Genomic DNA, 13,723 nt, shown 5'->3' with positions numbered 1-13,723 from the left:
ACACCAGGGCCTGGAGTTGCCCTCAGGACTTTGAAAGCCAGGGCCCCAAATCCTCCTGACAGTTTTCGGGTGACACATTTTATGAAAAAATAATAATAAAATTCCTTCCAGTAGCACCTTAGAGACCAACTAAGTTTGTTCTTGGTATGAGCTTTTGTGTGCATGCACACTTCTTCATACCAAGAACAAACTTAGTTGGTCTCTAAGGTGCTACTGGAAGGATTTTTTAAAAATTTTTAATTTTGTTTTGACTATGGCAGACCAACACGGCTACCTACCTGTAACATTTTATGAAGATTACCACCCCCTTGTGCAGGCAGGAGAAACCCAACCCTAATCTCAGTGGCTCCCTTTGAGCAAAGTCCCTGTCACTCCAATTATATCAGACACTCCTTTGTGCGAACCAGTTGGGTCCACCCACCTGGCACCTTCCTCCTGGCACTTCCAGCCCTCCTATGAATAAAGGTGACAAACACTGCCAGATCGGAACATAAGAAGCACCACCAAAGTCCTGGGAAATGTGGGGGGAGGCTTCATTCCTTTTATGACCACTAGAGTTTTAGAGCTTGATCACCCATTGATAATCATGATGCAAAGTGACAACAAAGGAGCGAAACCTGCTTCCCTGAATTTTGAGCAAGTAAAGAACATTCAGAGCATGGCAGTTTTGCAAAATGCATTCATCTGGGGTTCAGGGAACATGGATCTGTTCATTCCAGGTGAGGCCCACAATAAAAACCCTGCAAATCTTTTGATTCTGTAATGCGAGGCTCAAGCAAAACATCTCCAGCAGAATATTGTTAACAGTTTGTGGTTGGCTAGATTCCCCTAAATCCATGGGTGCCAGGTCCTCCCCATGATTCCTGGATGTAGAAGTAGTAATTTTATTTATACCCTGCCAATCAAGGGTTGGTTAAACTTTGCCAAACACAGAAACCCCCTGGATTTAGTTATGCTAACAAGTCAAACCAGATCTGCAGAGCTAGCTGGATGGGCCATTGTTGTTGTTGTTGTTCAGTCGTTTAGTCGTGTCCGACTCTTCGTGACCCCATGGACCAGAGCACGCCAGGCACGCCTATCCCTCACTGCCTCCCGCAGTTTGGCCAAGCTCATGCTAGTAGCTTTGAGAACACTGTCCAACCATCTCATCCTCTGTCGTCCCCTTCTCCTTGTGCCCTCCATCTTTCCCAACATCAGGGTCTTTTCTAGGGAGTCTTCTCTTCTCATGAGGTTGGCCAAAGTACTGGAGCCCCAACTTCAGGATCTGTCCTTCTAGATGGGCCATTAGCAGGGGACAATGGCCACTGATGCCCCATCAAGAAAACAATTGGAGGGCAAGACTGCCTGGCAAGGGGGAGTGGGACCCCTTCTCTGCTGGGTGCCAGTGGGCAGAGGCAAAGGCAGGTTTGGGGTTTCACATTTGGATGGTGTAGCCTGGGGACAGTGTTCTTGAAGCTACCAACATGAGTCTGACCAAACTGCGGGAGGCAGTGGAAGACAGGAGTGCCAGGCGTGCTCGGGTCTATGGGGTCACAAAGTCGGACACGACTAAACAACAAGAAAAGTAGTGAGGTAGCTCAGTAGAAGAAGAAGAAGAAGAAGAGTTTGGATTTGATACCCCGTTTTATCACTCCCCTTCAGGAGTCTCCAAGCGGCTCACATTCTCCTTTCCCTTCCTCCCCCACAACAAACACTCTGTGAGGTGAGCGGGGCTGAGAGACTTCAAAGAAGTGTGACTAGCCCAAGGTCACCCAGCAGCTGCATGTGGAGGAGTGGAGACTCGAACCCGGTTCCCCAGATTACGAGTCTACCGCTCTTAACCACTACACCACACTGGCTCTAGGACGGGTTGAGCCCAAAAGTGAGCCCAAAAGAGGAGAAGGAGGGGAAGAACTTCAAGTGAGCTGGGAATGACAAGCTGAAACCAAAAGACACAGAGGGTGGCTTTTTGCTGTCCTTTGAATCCAATGCTGCCCTTATGGGGGAAACCAGACCCTCATAGGATGGCTCTGCAATCTCTCCATTTAGGTGCAGATTGCATATATGTGTAAATAAAACCATGTATCATAAAGACACCGCATTCTCCACTGTGCCTCATTGTCCCAAAAGGGAACACAGACCCTACTAGGCGGATATGCAACGTCTGGAATCTCACACTCTTGTGGAGATGGGGCGGCGTGTAACAATATTATGAATTTGAAAGTCTCCCCCTCCACTCCCAGCCATGGCTTCCCTCTGAATCTTCTCCACCCCCTCAAACTTACCTTTTGAGACAGTCTCTGACTACCACCCTAGGGCAATGTCCCCACAGACAGGAAAGATTAAGAAAAGGGAGTCTTCGTAGACGGGAAAGGAAGGCACCTGTAGCTCAGTGATAGAGCACCCGATTTGCATCCAGAAGGTTCAATCCCTGATGGCTGGTTGGGAATGCCCCTTGCCTGAAAAGTGGGAGATTGGCTGCCAGTCATTGTAGAAAACATTGAGCTCGGTGGTCTGAGTCAGTAGAAGGCTTCTTCCTGTGTTCCATTTCTCCTTTCGCTGTGGCTCCTTTGTAGGCGAACCACTTCTTCTCCCAGTCTAGCCATATACATTTCACTGTTTAGAAACAACGGCAGGAGGATCAGCTGCAACCTGAGATCCCAAGGCCCTGCGTCTACCCAAGATGCCCTATATGTGGCGAGACATGGGAACCTTCACTTTCGGTCTCAACCCATCCTAGGCAGGTGCCCCTCCTCTCTCTCACCTGTGGTTAAATTTACAAGGGAACCTCCATTGCTCATAGAAGCCCTTCTTACCTGTGCCTTGCTACAGACTCGGGGGGGGGGGAGAATGGCATGGCGGTGGGAGAAGAAGCCCCTTCTATTCATCCACAACTAGGCAGAGCCAGCCTCTTTGTTTCCTGCCATCTGTCACTTCCAGTGACATCCAGTAGCCCGGCTGGGAGATGAGAAGGGCTCCAGCCACACACACACACACACACACACACACACACACACACACACACAAAATTAACCATTTGGAGCTCGGCTGCCTTGCGATCCAGATGGCCTGGGTACAAATAAATAATAATAATAATAATAATAATAATAATAATAATAATAATAATAATTGCGATCGATAAGCGTCCAAGTTCCTTTGGTGATTCATCTGGTCCACAAACAACCTGACCCAGAGCACCCACCTAACAGTGGGCAGGAGAATGCTCAAATGTGGCAGATTCATTGACGGATGGGGCCACAAACAGGTTGCAGAATCACAGAGTTGGAAGGGACCCCAAAGGGCATCTAGTCCAACCCCCTGCAATTCAGGAATATCAACTAAAGGTCACATGGACTAAGGGTGGAACCAGTGATGAGAAACACCATAGACCCGTAACGACCCTCAAGGCGGTGCTGGACTACAACTCCCATCATCTGTGACTATTTGCCATGCTGGCTATTGGGGCTGCTGCACTCAGGTCCAGCTTGCAAGCTTCCCCTAGGCATCTGGATGGCCTCTGCAAGAAAATGATGTGGGGTTAGATGGGCTTTGGCCTGATGCAACAGCACATCATCTTCTTATGTTATATTCTTACATTATTGGGACTTTAGTTCAGCAACATCTGGAGAGCATCCATGTCACAGACGGCAGATTTAAAAAAAAAGTTAAGTAGAATAAGATTCAATCGGGAACTATAAGAGAATGCCTTTACTTTATTAGGAAAAACGAAGTTTCACTATAGTGTGGGGGAACTTTTGATTTACACAGAGCTCTTTGTCTTACTGGCTGCTAAAAGAGAGAGAGAATGTGAGAAACCTAGTGGTAAGTCTCATTCTAAGACTGAGAATGGAAAAATAATAATTGCAGACAAATTAAGCTGAACTCTGCCTTGCGAAGAAAATAACAAGTTGCAGAGTGGTGTCCTGAGGGACCGAGAAGCAGTGGAGGTTCTCTCTTTGGAAATACTTTTTTTAAAAAAATCCAGTTGGTGTCAAACCTCAGTTATTGATCCGAATGCCCACCAGAATGTTCTTCAGGTCCAAATGGCTCTGCCGTTCATTCCTCAAGGCCACTCCTTGGCACGATGCCAGCCACAAGCTAGACTTGCACCCACTCTGGGGATTCTCCTTAAGGAATTCCCCAGATCCAATAAAACCTCACTACTTCAAAAGCTGCCTAGAACAAGGCTTGCATGACAGCAGTGACAGAGACAGACTGCTACAGAACAATAGGAAGGAGATTCACACATTGCCAGAGCCCTCGAGTGATCAGAAGGATAGCTGGAATATTCCTTACAGGACTGAGAAACTCTGTACGATTCATGGCAAATTTCCCAACATGCCTGTCAGCTCTCTCGGCTTGAAGACCGACTACTCTTCTGCTTGTAAAGGTTAGCAAAGTGCACAGTGGTGATGTCTGGAGAAACTTTTCTACTTACATCCCCAAAGGCGGTTAAGGAGGGAGTGGGGTAGGGGGAGTACCAGAGTTTGTTAAGCCAGACACCTGCTGGAAGGTTCAGGACAGAAAAGAGAGGACTTTTTCATGCAGCACAGAGCCAAACTATGGAACTCACTCCCACAGAAGGGAGCCACCACCTTGGATGGCTATAAAGGAGGATTAGATAAAACCATGGAAGAGGAGAGGGCTATTGATGGGTACAAGCCAGGATGGCTCTGCTCTGCCGGAGGCAGAGTCGGAGGCAGCAATGCTTCCAAATAGCTGTTGCTGGAAACCTCAAGACGGTGGAGAGCTCTTGTGTTCAAATTCTGCTTGGGAGTTTCCAACTAGGGCATCTGGTTGGCAGCTGTGAGAACAGGATGCTGGACTAGATGGACCACTGGCCTCATCCAGCAAGCTCTCGGCAGTGGAATTTGCTGCCAAGGAGTGTGGTGGAGTCTCCTTCTTTGGAGGTCTTTAAGCAGAGGCTTGACAGCCATCTGTCAGGAATGCTTTGACTGGAATCTGGATGGCCCTTGTGGTCTCTTCCAACTCTAGGATTCTATGATTCTATGATCCTTATGTTCTTTGGCTCAATGTTACATTAGATGTGAGTGACATAGGAGATCCATCTCTTGCAGGTTTTAAAACTGTTATTAGCAGTTGTAAAAGGCCTGATTCAGATCAGGACTGCGATGCTGGGGAAAATCTGGCGCCAGATGGGCCCTGAAGAGTCAAGATTATGACAGTCAATGAATTTCAAGATGCTTTTTGCTCGTGCATCCTTGCTCACTTATGGGGGCAAGGATGCTGGGCTGCATAATCCTTTGGTCTGATTCAGTAGGGCTCTTCTCTTTTTAGAATCAATAAATAATTGAAGCAGAGGACTGCAGAGTTGGGAGTAACCCCAAGGTCATCTAGTTTTTAAATTTGTATTTTAATCTGTTATTTTAAATAATAATAATAATAATTTATTATTTATACCCCGCCCATCTGGCCGGGTCTCCCCAAATTGATTGTGTTTATGTTTTTGCTGTGATATTAATTAGTGTCAGCCGCCCTGAGCCCGGTTTTTGGCTGGGAAGGGCGGGGTATAAATAAAAATTTATTATTATTATTATTATTATTATTATTATTTAGTTCAACTCCCTGCAAGGCAAGAATGACAGCTAAAGAATCCATGGCAAGTGGCCATCCAACCTCTGCTTAAAAGCCTCCAAGGGAGGAGAGTCCATAACCTTCTGGGGGAATCCATTCCACTGTTGCTATGAGAAAGTTCTTCCTAATTTTTAGTTGGAATCTTTTTTCTTGTCATTTGAATCCATTGATTCAGATACTACTTTCTGAAGCAGCAGAAAACAAGGTTGCTTCGTTTTCCATATGACAGCCTTTGAGATATTTAAGATGGCTACACCTCAGAATCATAGAATTGTAGAGTTGTAAGGGATGACTAGGGTTATCTAGACCAACCCCCTGCAATACAGGAATATGCAGGTGGCCCATAAGGGGATTAAACCCACGACTTTGGCATTATCAGCACCACACTCAGACCTAACTCAGTTCTGTGTTCTTACGTTCTTCATGGATTGATGGTCTGCTGCTAGATTATGTACTGCAATGGATTTATAATTGCTGCTTTTTTTCTAACATAAAATAAAATCTCCAGTCTGTAACTAGATCCCTTCCAGATCCCAGATAATGCCCACTCTGAGCAACAGCAGTGATTTCAGTCCGCCAACCTTCATGCTGATGGGATTCCCTGGGCTGGAGACGTATCACCACTGGATCTCTGTCCCATTCTGCTCTATCTACCTCATGGCCCTTTTAGGTAACAGCACCATCCTCTTTGTCATCAAGACCAACCCAAGCCTTCAGCAGCCCATGTATGTTCTCCTTTCCATGTTGGCCATCACCGACTTGGGCTTGTCCATCTCCACCTTACCAACAGTGCTGGGGCTCTTCTGGTTCAATGTGAGGGAGATTGACTTTAACGCCTGTGCCACACAACTCTTCTTTATTCACACCTTCTCTTTCATGGAGTCCTCAGTGCTGTTGGCCATGGCCTTTGACCGCTACATTGCTATCTGCAACCCACTGAGATACAGCAGCATCTTGACAAATTCAGTGTTGGTCAAGATTGGCCTGGCCATTGCCGCAAGGAGTTCAGGCATTGTGCTGCCAACACCGTGGCTACTCAAGAGGTACAGGTACCCCAGGGGCACCCTGCTGCTCTCCCACTCCTTTTGCTTACACCAGGATGTGCTGAAGCTCTCTTGCTCTGACTCAAGAGTAAGCAGTGTCTATGGTTTGTGCGTTGTCCTTTGCACTTTGGTGATTGACTCTCTGCTCATCCTGTTGTCGTATGTGAAGATCATTAAGACCATCACAGTCATCGCCTCCAGGGAGGAGCGGCTGAAGGCTTTCGACACATGTGTCTCCCACATCTGTGTCGTCTTGATCTTCTTCATTCCCGTGATTGGGGTGTCCATGATACACCGATTTGGGAGGCACATTTCCCCCATTGCTCATATCCTCATGGCCAATGTCTACCTCCTCATCCCACCAGTCCTCAATCCCATCGTGTACAGTGTGAAAACTCAGCCCATTCAGAAGGGCATCCTGATGGCATTTGGTAAGAAAAGGACCATCCGCTAGGATGGCTTTGGACACTCCAGGTTTCCAATGAGAATTCTTCAACTATGTTTTGCTTCTGAATTTCTACCCCACTTTCTGGCTCCTGTCCCTAAAGTGCTGTACAGCCCAAAATACATGCAACAGTTTAAAAATGCATGCACTGGATGTTCTGGGAAGGAAATAGAGAAGTTTTGCTTTGCTGCTGGATTAGATATTAAAAGTTTTGGAAATTCTGAAGCATGGAAAAATCCTGCTTTGGGAGGCGCTCTTGTGGGAGGGGAATGAAATTTTGGGGAAAATTAAAGGATACACTACTTGCTTTCTCATCAAGTCTTATTTCACTGCTTTAAGCAACATAAAATACATAGTTCATAATTTAGCATATAAAATTGTACTTATTTATGAAACTGACGGAGCAATCCTGCCCAAGTTACTCTGTAAGTTTTAAGTGCCTTTGAGGATTTTTCTACAATCAGGCAGCGTATAAATTTTATGAAATAAATACATTTCCATATGAAAATAATGAGGCATTCCATTGGTTTTCAAAAGTCACAATAGCAGATTAAAAGTGAAATTTGAGGGAAAGCCTCACTAATTTGCTGTTGTTGTAAAGAACTCTCACTGACTTTAATGGGATTTACTTCTCAGTAGACATGGCTAGGATTGCAGTTATAGTGCACATCAACTAGAATCATAGAATCATAGAGTTGGAAGAGACCACAAGGGCCATCCAGTCCAACCCCCTGCCAAGCAGGAAACACCATCAAAGCATTCCTGACAGATGGCTGTCAAGCCTCCGCTTAAAGACCTCCAAAGAAGGAGACTCCACCACACTCCTTGGCAGCAAATTCCACTGTCGAACAGCTATCACTGTCAGGAAGTTCTTCCTAATGTTTAGGTGGAATCTTCTTTCTTGCAGTTTGAATCCATTGCTCCGTGTCCGCTTCTCTGGAGCAACAGAAAACAACCTTTCACCCTCCTCTATATGACATCCTTTGATATATTTGAACATGGCTATCCTATCCCCCCTTAACCTTCTCTTCTCCAGGTTAAACATACCCAGCTCCCTTAGCCGTTGCTCATAAGGCATCGTTTCTAGGCCTTTGACCATTTGGCAACAAATTGAAACAAGAAAAGGCACCTGTATATATCAATGAATATGTAAATATCTATTGCAAAACATTTTTGAATGCATTTATTAAAAATATTTACATACTGTTATTAATAAAAAATATAAGATCAGTTTACAATAATTCTACATAACACCATACAATAATAACCATATGAAAGTGTTGAAATCAGAAATCAGTATTCTTAATTGCCTTCACAAGTCTGATGAAACAGAAATGTTTTCAGCAGACTTTGGAAGTTAAAATATAATCACTATTAGCAGAGTATTGCACAATACTGGTTGATGACACCAAAAGCTCAGTTTCTCACGGTCAAATGAGCCTTGCCAACAGCTCTCCTGCAGATGATGGGGGAAGGGATGCAGCACAGTGGAACAGCACCTGCCTTGCCTGAGGAAGGTCACAGGCTCAATCCCCAGATACGACTGAGAGAGGCTCCTGCCTCAAACTCTGGACAGTCACAGCCAGTCGATGTAGACAAGACAATGGTAGATGGATCAGTGGTCTGAGTCTATGAACTTTGCTGGGATACAAGTGTTCAGGTGATCTCTGGGGCACACTGGACTTAAGTGGTTCAGTGCTTTGACGAGGACCTTGAACCTGGCTCAGTAGCAGACGGGCAGCCAATGCAGTTGTTTTAACGATAGTGTCAGATATTCACAACCACATGTCCCCATCCACAGTCTGGTTGCTGCATTCTGCACCAGCTGGAGTTCCAAAACAGCATACTCATCAACTGCCCTGGAAAAACCAGGACATTTTGGGCGCCTTGTTCTCGCACGATTTTGGGCTGAGATCTTGCCCCAAAAAAAACCATTTTGGCGGGCCCGCGATTTTGCGCAGTCCCCCCAAATGCATGTTTTTGGACACTGTGCCCCCCAAAGCACTTTTTTCAGGTCCATGATCTCACATGGGTGACGTGACTCACACAGGAATTCAGACCCATACGATGGTGGATTTGGGCCACGTTGTGTTGGAGGATATGAAACAGACCCAAGAGCAGCTTCATATACAGCATGTTGCCTTGAGTTTGCCAACTCATAGACTGTCTAGGTATAGCCTTAGTTGGCACATTAGACGAAGCTGGAAAAAGACACTCCTGGTCACAGAGGACACTTGGGCATCTAGTGACAAAGCTGTACCCAGGAGTACACACTTGCTCCTTCAGAGGGAGTGTACCCCCACCCAAAACAGATAGGGTAAATCGCCTGTCACATGAATATGGCAACCACCCACACAAAGAGCTGCCCTCTTCCCAGGATTCAAGCACGGTTTACTGGCCCTCATCCAGTCCATCACTGCATTCAGACGCCAGTTCAGAGCTTTCACAGTTGCGCCTGGTTCAGGTGTAGTGGTGAAGTAGGGCTGTGTGTCATCAATGTTCTGGTGGCACTTTGCTCCAAAACTCCCAATGGTTTCATATAGGTATTAAATAGCACTGAGGAGAGAACAGTACCCTGTGGAACCCCACAGCACAAATGCCAGGGGGCAGAGGAACACTCACCCAGTCCTACACTCTGGACACAATCTTTGGGGCAGATGATCCTATCTGATCCTCTGGCCTTGCAGGAGAGAATTGTTGCTGCAAGTCCAAACCACATCATGAAGTGGTCTGACCGTGACATTCCACTCCTCTTATTTCCAGACTGTCAGGAGTGCGTGCAGGAGCTAGGCCCCGTGACCAGCAGGGCTTCTCAGGACTGGGGCCTTCCTAAGTTTGTTCTGGAGACACGCGGCCGCACAGGTGAGGCTGCTTGGTAACTCGCTGCACCTGGTGGCAAGAGCTGGGAAGGGATATCAGGTCATCATTTCCCTTCGGCTCTTTGTCACAGCAACATGCTTCCTGCCTTGCTGCATCTGGCCTCCTAATTCCTGCCTCCTGCTTCTTGACCCCCAGACCTCTGACTTCGTGACTTTCTGCTTCCTGACCCTCGGACCCCTGGTTTCTGGACTTGCATTCCTGCTCCCACCTCACCATCTTGCCCCCGGTCCTGACGCCCTCTGCTGGGACTTCGTTCACCCATAGACCAGACCATGACACAGACCACCATTACCCCAGGAAGACCAAAGACTTAAACAAGGGTATGCCCTGCTCTGTGCATTGGACTGATGACCATTGGAGAAATCCCATGGTCCCCTTGCAGGCCACGAACTCCCAAAACAGAGCTGAGGCATCCTCAGTGTGTATTTTAAAGCCCCCCCAAACCAACACCACCCCCAAGATAACCTTGGCCTGCTTGAGGCTTTACTTATCTTTTTACAAGTCACTTGTGCATGTTTTTAAGGGGAAATGTTCATCCTAGAGAACTAAGGTGAAGAGTTTTAACAGAGAGAGTTTGTGCCACAATGGAGGTCAAATGGACAGATGGAAGCACATCCACTTGATCATCATTTTCAAGAGATTCCTCTGACATGCCCAACTGGGAGTTGGTCACCTTAAATCCAGTGGGACTTACTGCCGAAGAAGAAGAGTTTGGATTTGATATCCCACTTTATCACTACCTGAAGGAGTCTCAAAGCGGCTAACACTCTCCTCCCCCTTCCTCCCCCACAACAAACACTCTGTGAGGTGAGTGGGGCTGAGAGACTTCAGAGAAGTGTGACTAGCCCAAGGTCACCCAGCAGCTGCATGTGGAGGAGCGGGGAAGCGAACCCGGTTCCCCAGATTACGAGTCTACTGCTCTTAACCAGTACACCACACTGGCCGAGTGGCTAGCTATAGGATTGCACTGCAAAAGAAATAAAACATGTTCAGACTACGTGGCACAAATATTTTAAATGTACTGGTAGCTACAATGGCAACAACTCAGCTGATCCCCAGCCACTTGTCCACAGATGGAGGTCTTGCAAAATTTACCTGGCTCCCAGGAATTTGTCCCAGGCTTCACAGTGAATGAGCTTTGCTACTTAGCAGCTCCCAAAGCAGCTTCTGCTGAATGCAAGCACTTCCCAAGAGAGGTGCAAAGGGACATATAAAGAAAGGCTCTTCTGTTGTGATAGCGTTCCAGGCACGTGCCCATGTCCCTAGGCTAGGGGATGGTTGTCTTCTTATGACAGAGCTTCAGAAAGTTGGAAGAAGGCACCCAAAGCCCACCTGAACCAACCTGCTTCGAATCCTCTAACTGAAGGTCATTTCGGTGAGTTGTGTTTCGTTTATATTGTGCCATGACAAATAAGTATGAATGAATGAATAGTTTATTACGGTCGGACACCAGCTTATAAAAACACATTTGGGGGAACAATCCCGGAGGACAAAACATACATATAAAACATTGTACAACAGTAAAATGAATTTTTATACATGCAATAAGCATATAGATACTTAGAAACTTTAAGATAAGCTACTGCAAAGAATTGACCCTGGGTCGCTCGCAGAACCAGGTTTGGGGATTTTCTAATGAACTAGTTTGGCTCAGGGGAAGGTCTATGCCTGCAGATCTAAACACAGAATCTGGCGACCATCCGGGTCTTCTTTTGATCTTTGCCAACCAGGAGCAGGTCATAATTTTGCTTTTCTGGGAGGTCAGCTAGCCTCACCAGCATGGAATCAATGGTCTCACTACATGCCTCTTCATAGAAGGGACATCTAAAACAGTGTTTTTCAACCTTTTTTGGGCCAAGGCACACTTGTTTCATGAAAAAAATCACGAGGCACACCACCATTAGAAAATGTTAAAAAATTTAACTCTGTGCCTATATTGACTATATATAAAGTAATTTTTCAATTTTTCCCACGGCACACCAGGCAACATCTCGCGGCACACTAGTGTGCCGCGGAACAGTGGTTGAAAAACACTGATCTAAAAAATAAGTGCTCTGGGCTTCCTATTTCCCCCAATGAATTTGCGCAGAGTCTTTGAGCGTATGGGACTTTTTTGTAGGATCCTTCCAGGACCGGCGAGGGCACAGCCGAGCTTCTGGCAAGTGTAAAAGCCCTTCTTGTGTTTTTGGATAGGAGAAAGAAGAGGTAAGCTGCTGGAGCGGCTATATCTCTCTGTTTCTCCAATTTTATAGCCGGGGTATCTTTTGCAAAACAGAACTCCCCCCCCCCCTTTTTAACTAACACAGTTCTGTTTAATGTTATATTCCATATCTATAATCCTCACTTGTACAAATATAATTTGAACTAACATTCACAGGAGGGTTGCCGAATCATAAATGTAGAGAAAACTATACATAAAGAAACCGTAGGCTTCCCTCAACCCCCATTGTCTTTTGCACTGAATGAAGTCTTATCTCAAGTTCAAACCTAAAAGTCCTTGCAGTTGGTTTTGTTCCACAGTTTGTGATCTCATCTGTTCCAGCATGTGCTTGTACTTTAGTCCAATTAAGCTGTTATTAACAGGAGAAGCTCTGCTTCTTAATGGCAGCACTGGAGGGTTTTCGACAGGCAAAGTGCTTTTGCACTCAAAGCCTCCCTGTCTTCCGCATTCCATGCCAGAGGGAGAGCCAGGTACCGAGACAACACTTCTGTCCCTGGGGGGAATTTGCAAGGATATTTGCTCTGAATCATCCTTGTTTTTCCTTCACCAACGATCTCCCACTGTTGTGGGGTCTTCCTCCATTAATGCAGAGCGGAACCGGAAGCCAATTTAGCACCTTGGTAACTAACTAGTTTCCTGTGGCTAAGTGGAACAGAAACTGCATTGTCATATTAAAGGATACGGTCACCCATGCGATTTGTAGGTCTAGGTTCAATATAGGATGAAGGGCAGATTTTTTTTTTCTACCAAGGTGAGGGCAAAAATGCAAAAAAAAAATAAAAAGTCTGCCAATGGTACATGGGAGGTGGAGTGCAGAGAAGTCCATTGTGATAGGGGGTGAGGCACAGTTCCTTCAGCTTGTCACAAATCACCTGTAAATATATTATGCATGTGCATTTGCCACAGGAAAAATGAAGTGACTTTTTGAACACCACTCACTTCCTTGCATGGCAAAAGGCTGGACTAGACCACCTTTTGAGAACATGGATAGCTCAGTAGGCCAGAGTGAGGTGCTGATAATGCCAAGGTTGCAGGTTCAATCCCTGTATGGAACAGCTGCCTATTCATGCACTGCAGAGAGCTGGACAATTCTACGATTCTCTGCAATTCTACGATTCTGTTATATCCACACAATTACATTGATGTACAGTGCAGAGTTATGACAGAGAGATGATACCAGGATACATGTTAAGAACCTCCAACTTTTTATTGCACTTTGAAGTGTCATGCAGCAGGGAATAGCATTATAATCAAGAGAGAAACGGCCAAGTGTTCAGTACAGTGACCCCTCTCCCCTGTAATTTGCTTTGTAAAAAAACAAGTGAAAGCGAGTTTAGTGTGGATTCAGTCCTTCTCCTTCAGAGTCTTGGCTCTGGGCTCCTGGTCATCCCTTTCAATGGAGTGAGAAGGAAGGGGAAAGAGTTCGTCTCTACTCTCATTTGCTCTTCTGTTTAAGCTTGCAGCCTCCAAGGCTACTTTCCCAAATAAATAAATAAATAAATAAATAAATAAATAAATAAATAAGAAAGAGTCCTCAGGTATGTGGCATCCAATTCAGTT

At 45.9% G+C, this 13,723-nt stretch overlaps 3 protein-coding genes across 3 annotated transcripts in view; 2 read left to right on the top strand and 1 right to left on the bottom strand.

Annotated features, from left to right (window-relative positions):
- Positions 1 to 13,723, top strand: part of LOC117044871 — a 628,087-nt gene that overhangs the window by 144,753 nt on the left and 469,611 nt on the right. The gene's annotated exons all lie outside the window — the stretch shown is intronic.
- LOC117044870 overlaps positions 1 to 13,723 on the bottom strand; it is an 878,236-nt gene that overhangs the window by 500,712 nt on the left and 363,801 nt on the right. The gene's annotated exons all lie outside the window — the stretch shown is intronic.
- Positions 6,012 to 7,098, top strand: LOC117044903 (olfactory receptor 51L1-like). The gene has a single exon (XM_033145695.1). The coding sequence runs from the start codon at positions 6,115 to 6,117 to the stop codon at positions 7,069 to 7,071; it is 957 nt and encodes a 318-aa protein (XP_033001586.1). The 5' UTR covers positions 6,012 to 6,114; the 3' UTR covers positions 7,072 to 7,098.

Source organism: Lacerta agilis, chromosome 4, assembly GCF_009819535.1.
Source record: "Lacerta agilis isolate rLacAgi1 chromosome 4, rLacAgi1.pri, whole genome shotgun sequence".
In the NCBI taxonomy this organism is placed as follows: domain Eukaryota; kingdom Metazoa; phylum Chordata; class Lepidosauria; order Squamata; family Lacertidae; genus Lacerta; species Lacerta agilis.
This window is presented reverse-complemented; position numbering and strand designations above follow the sequence as displayed.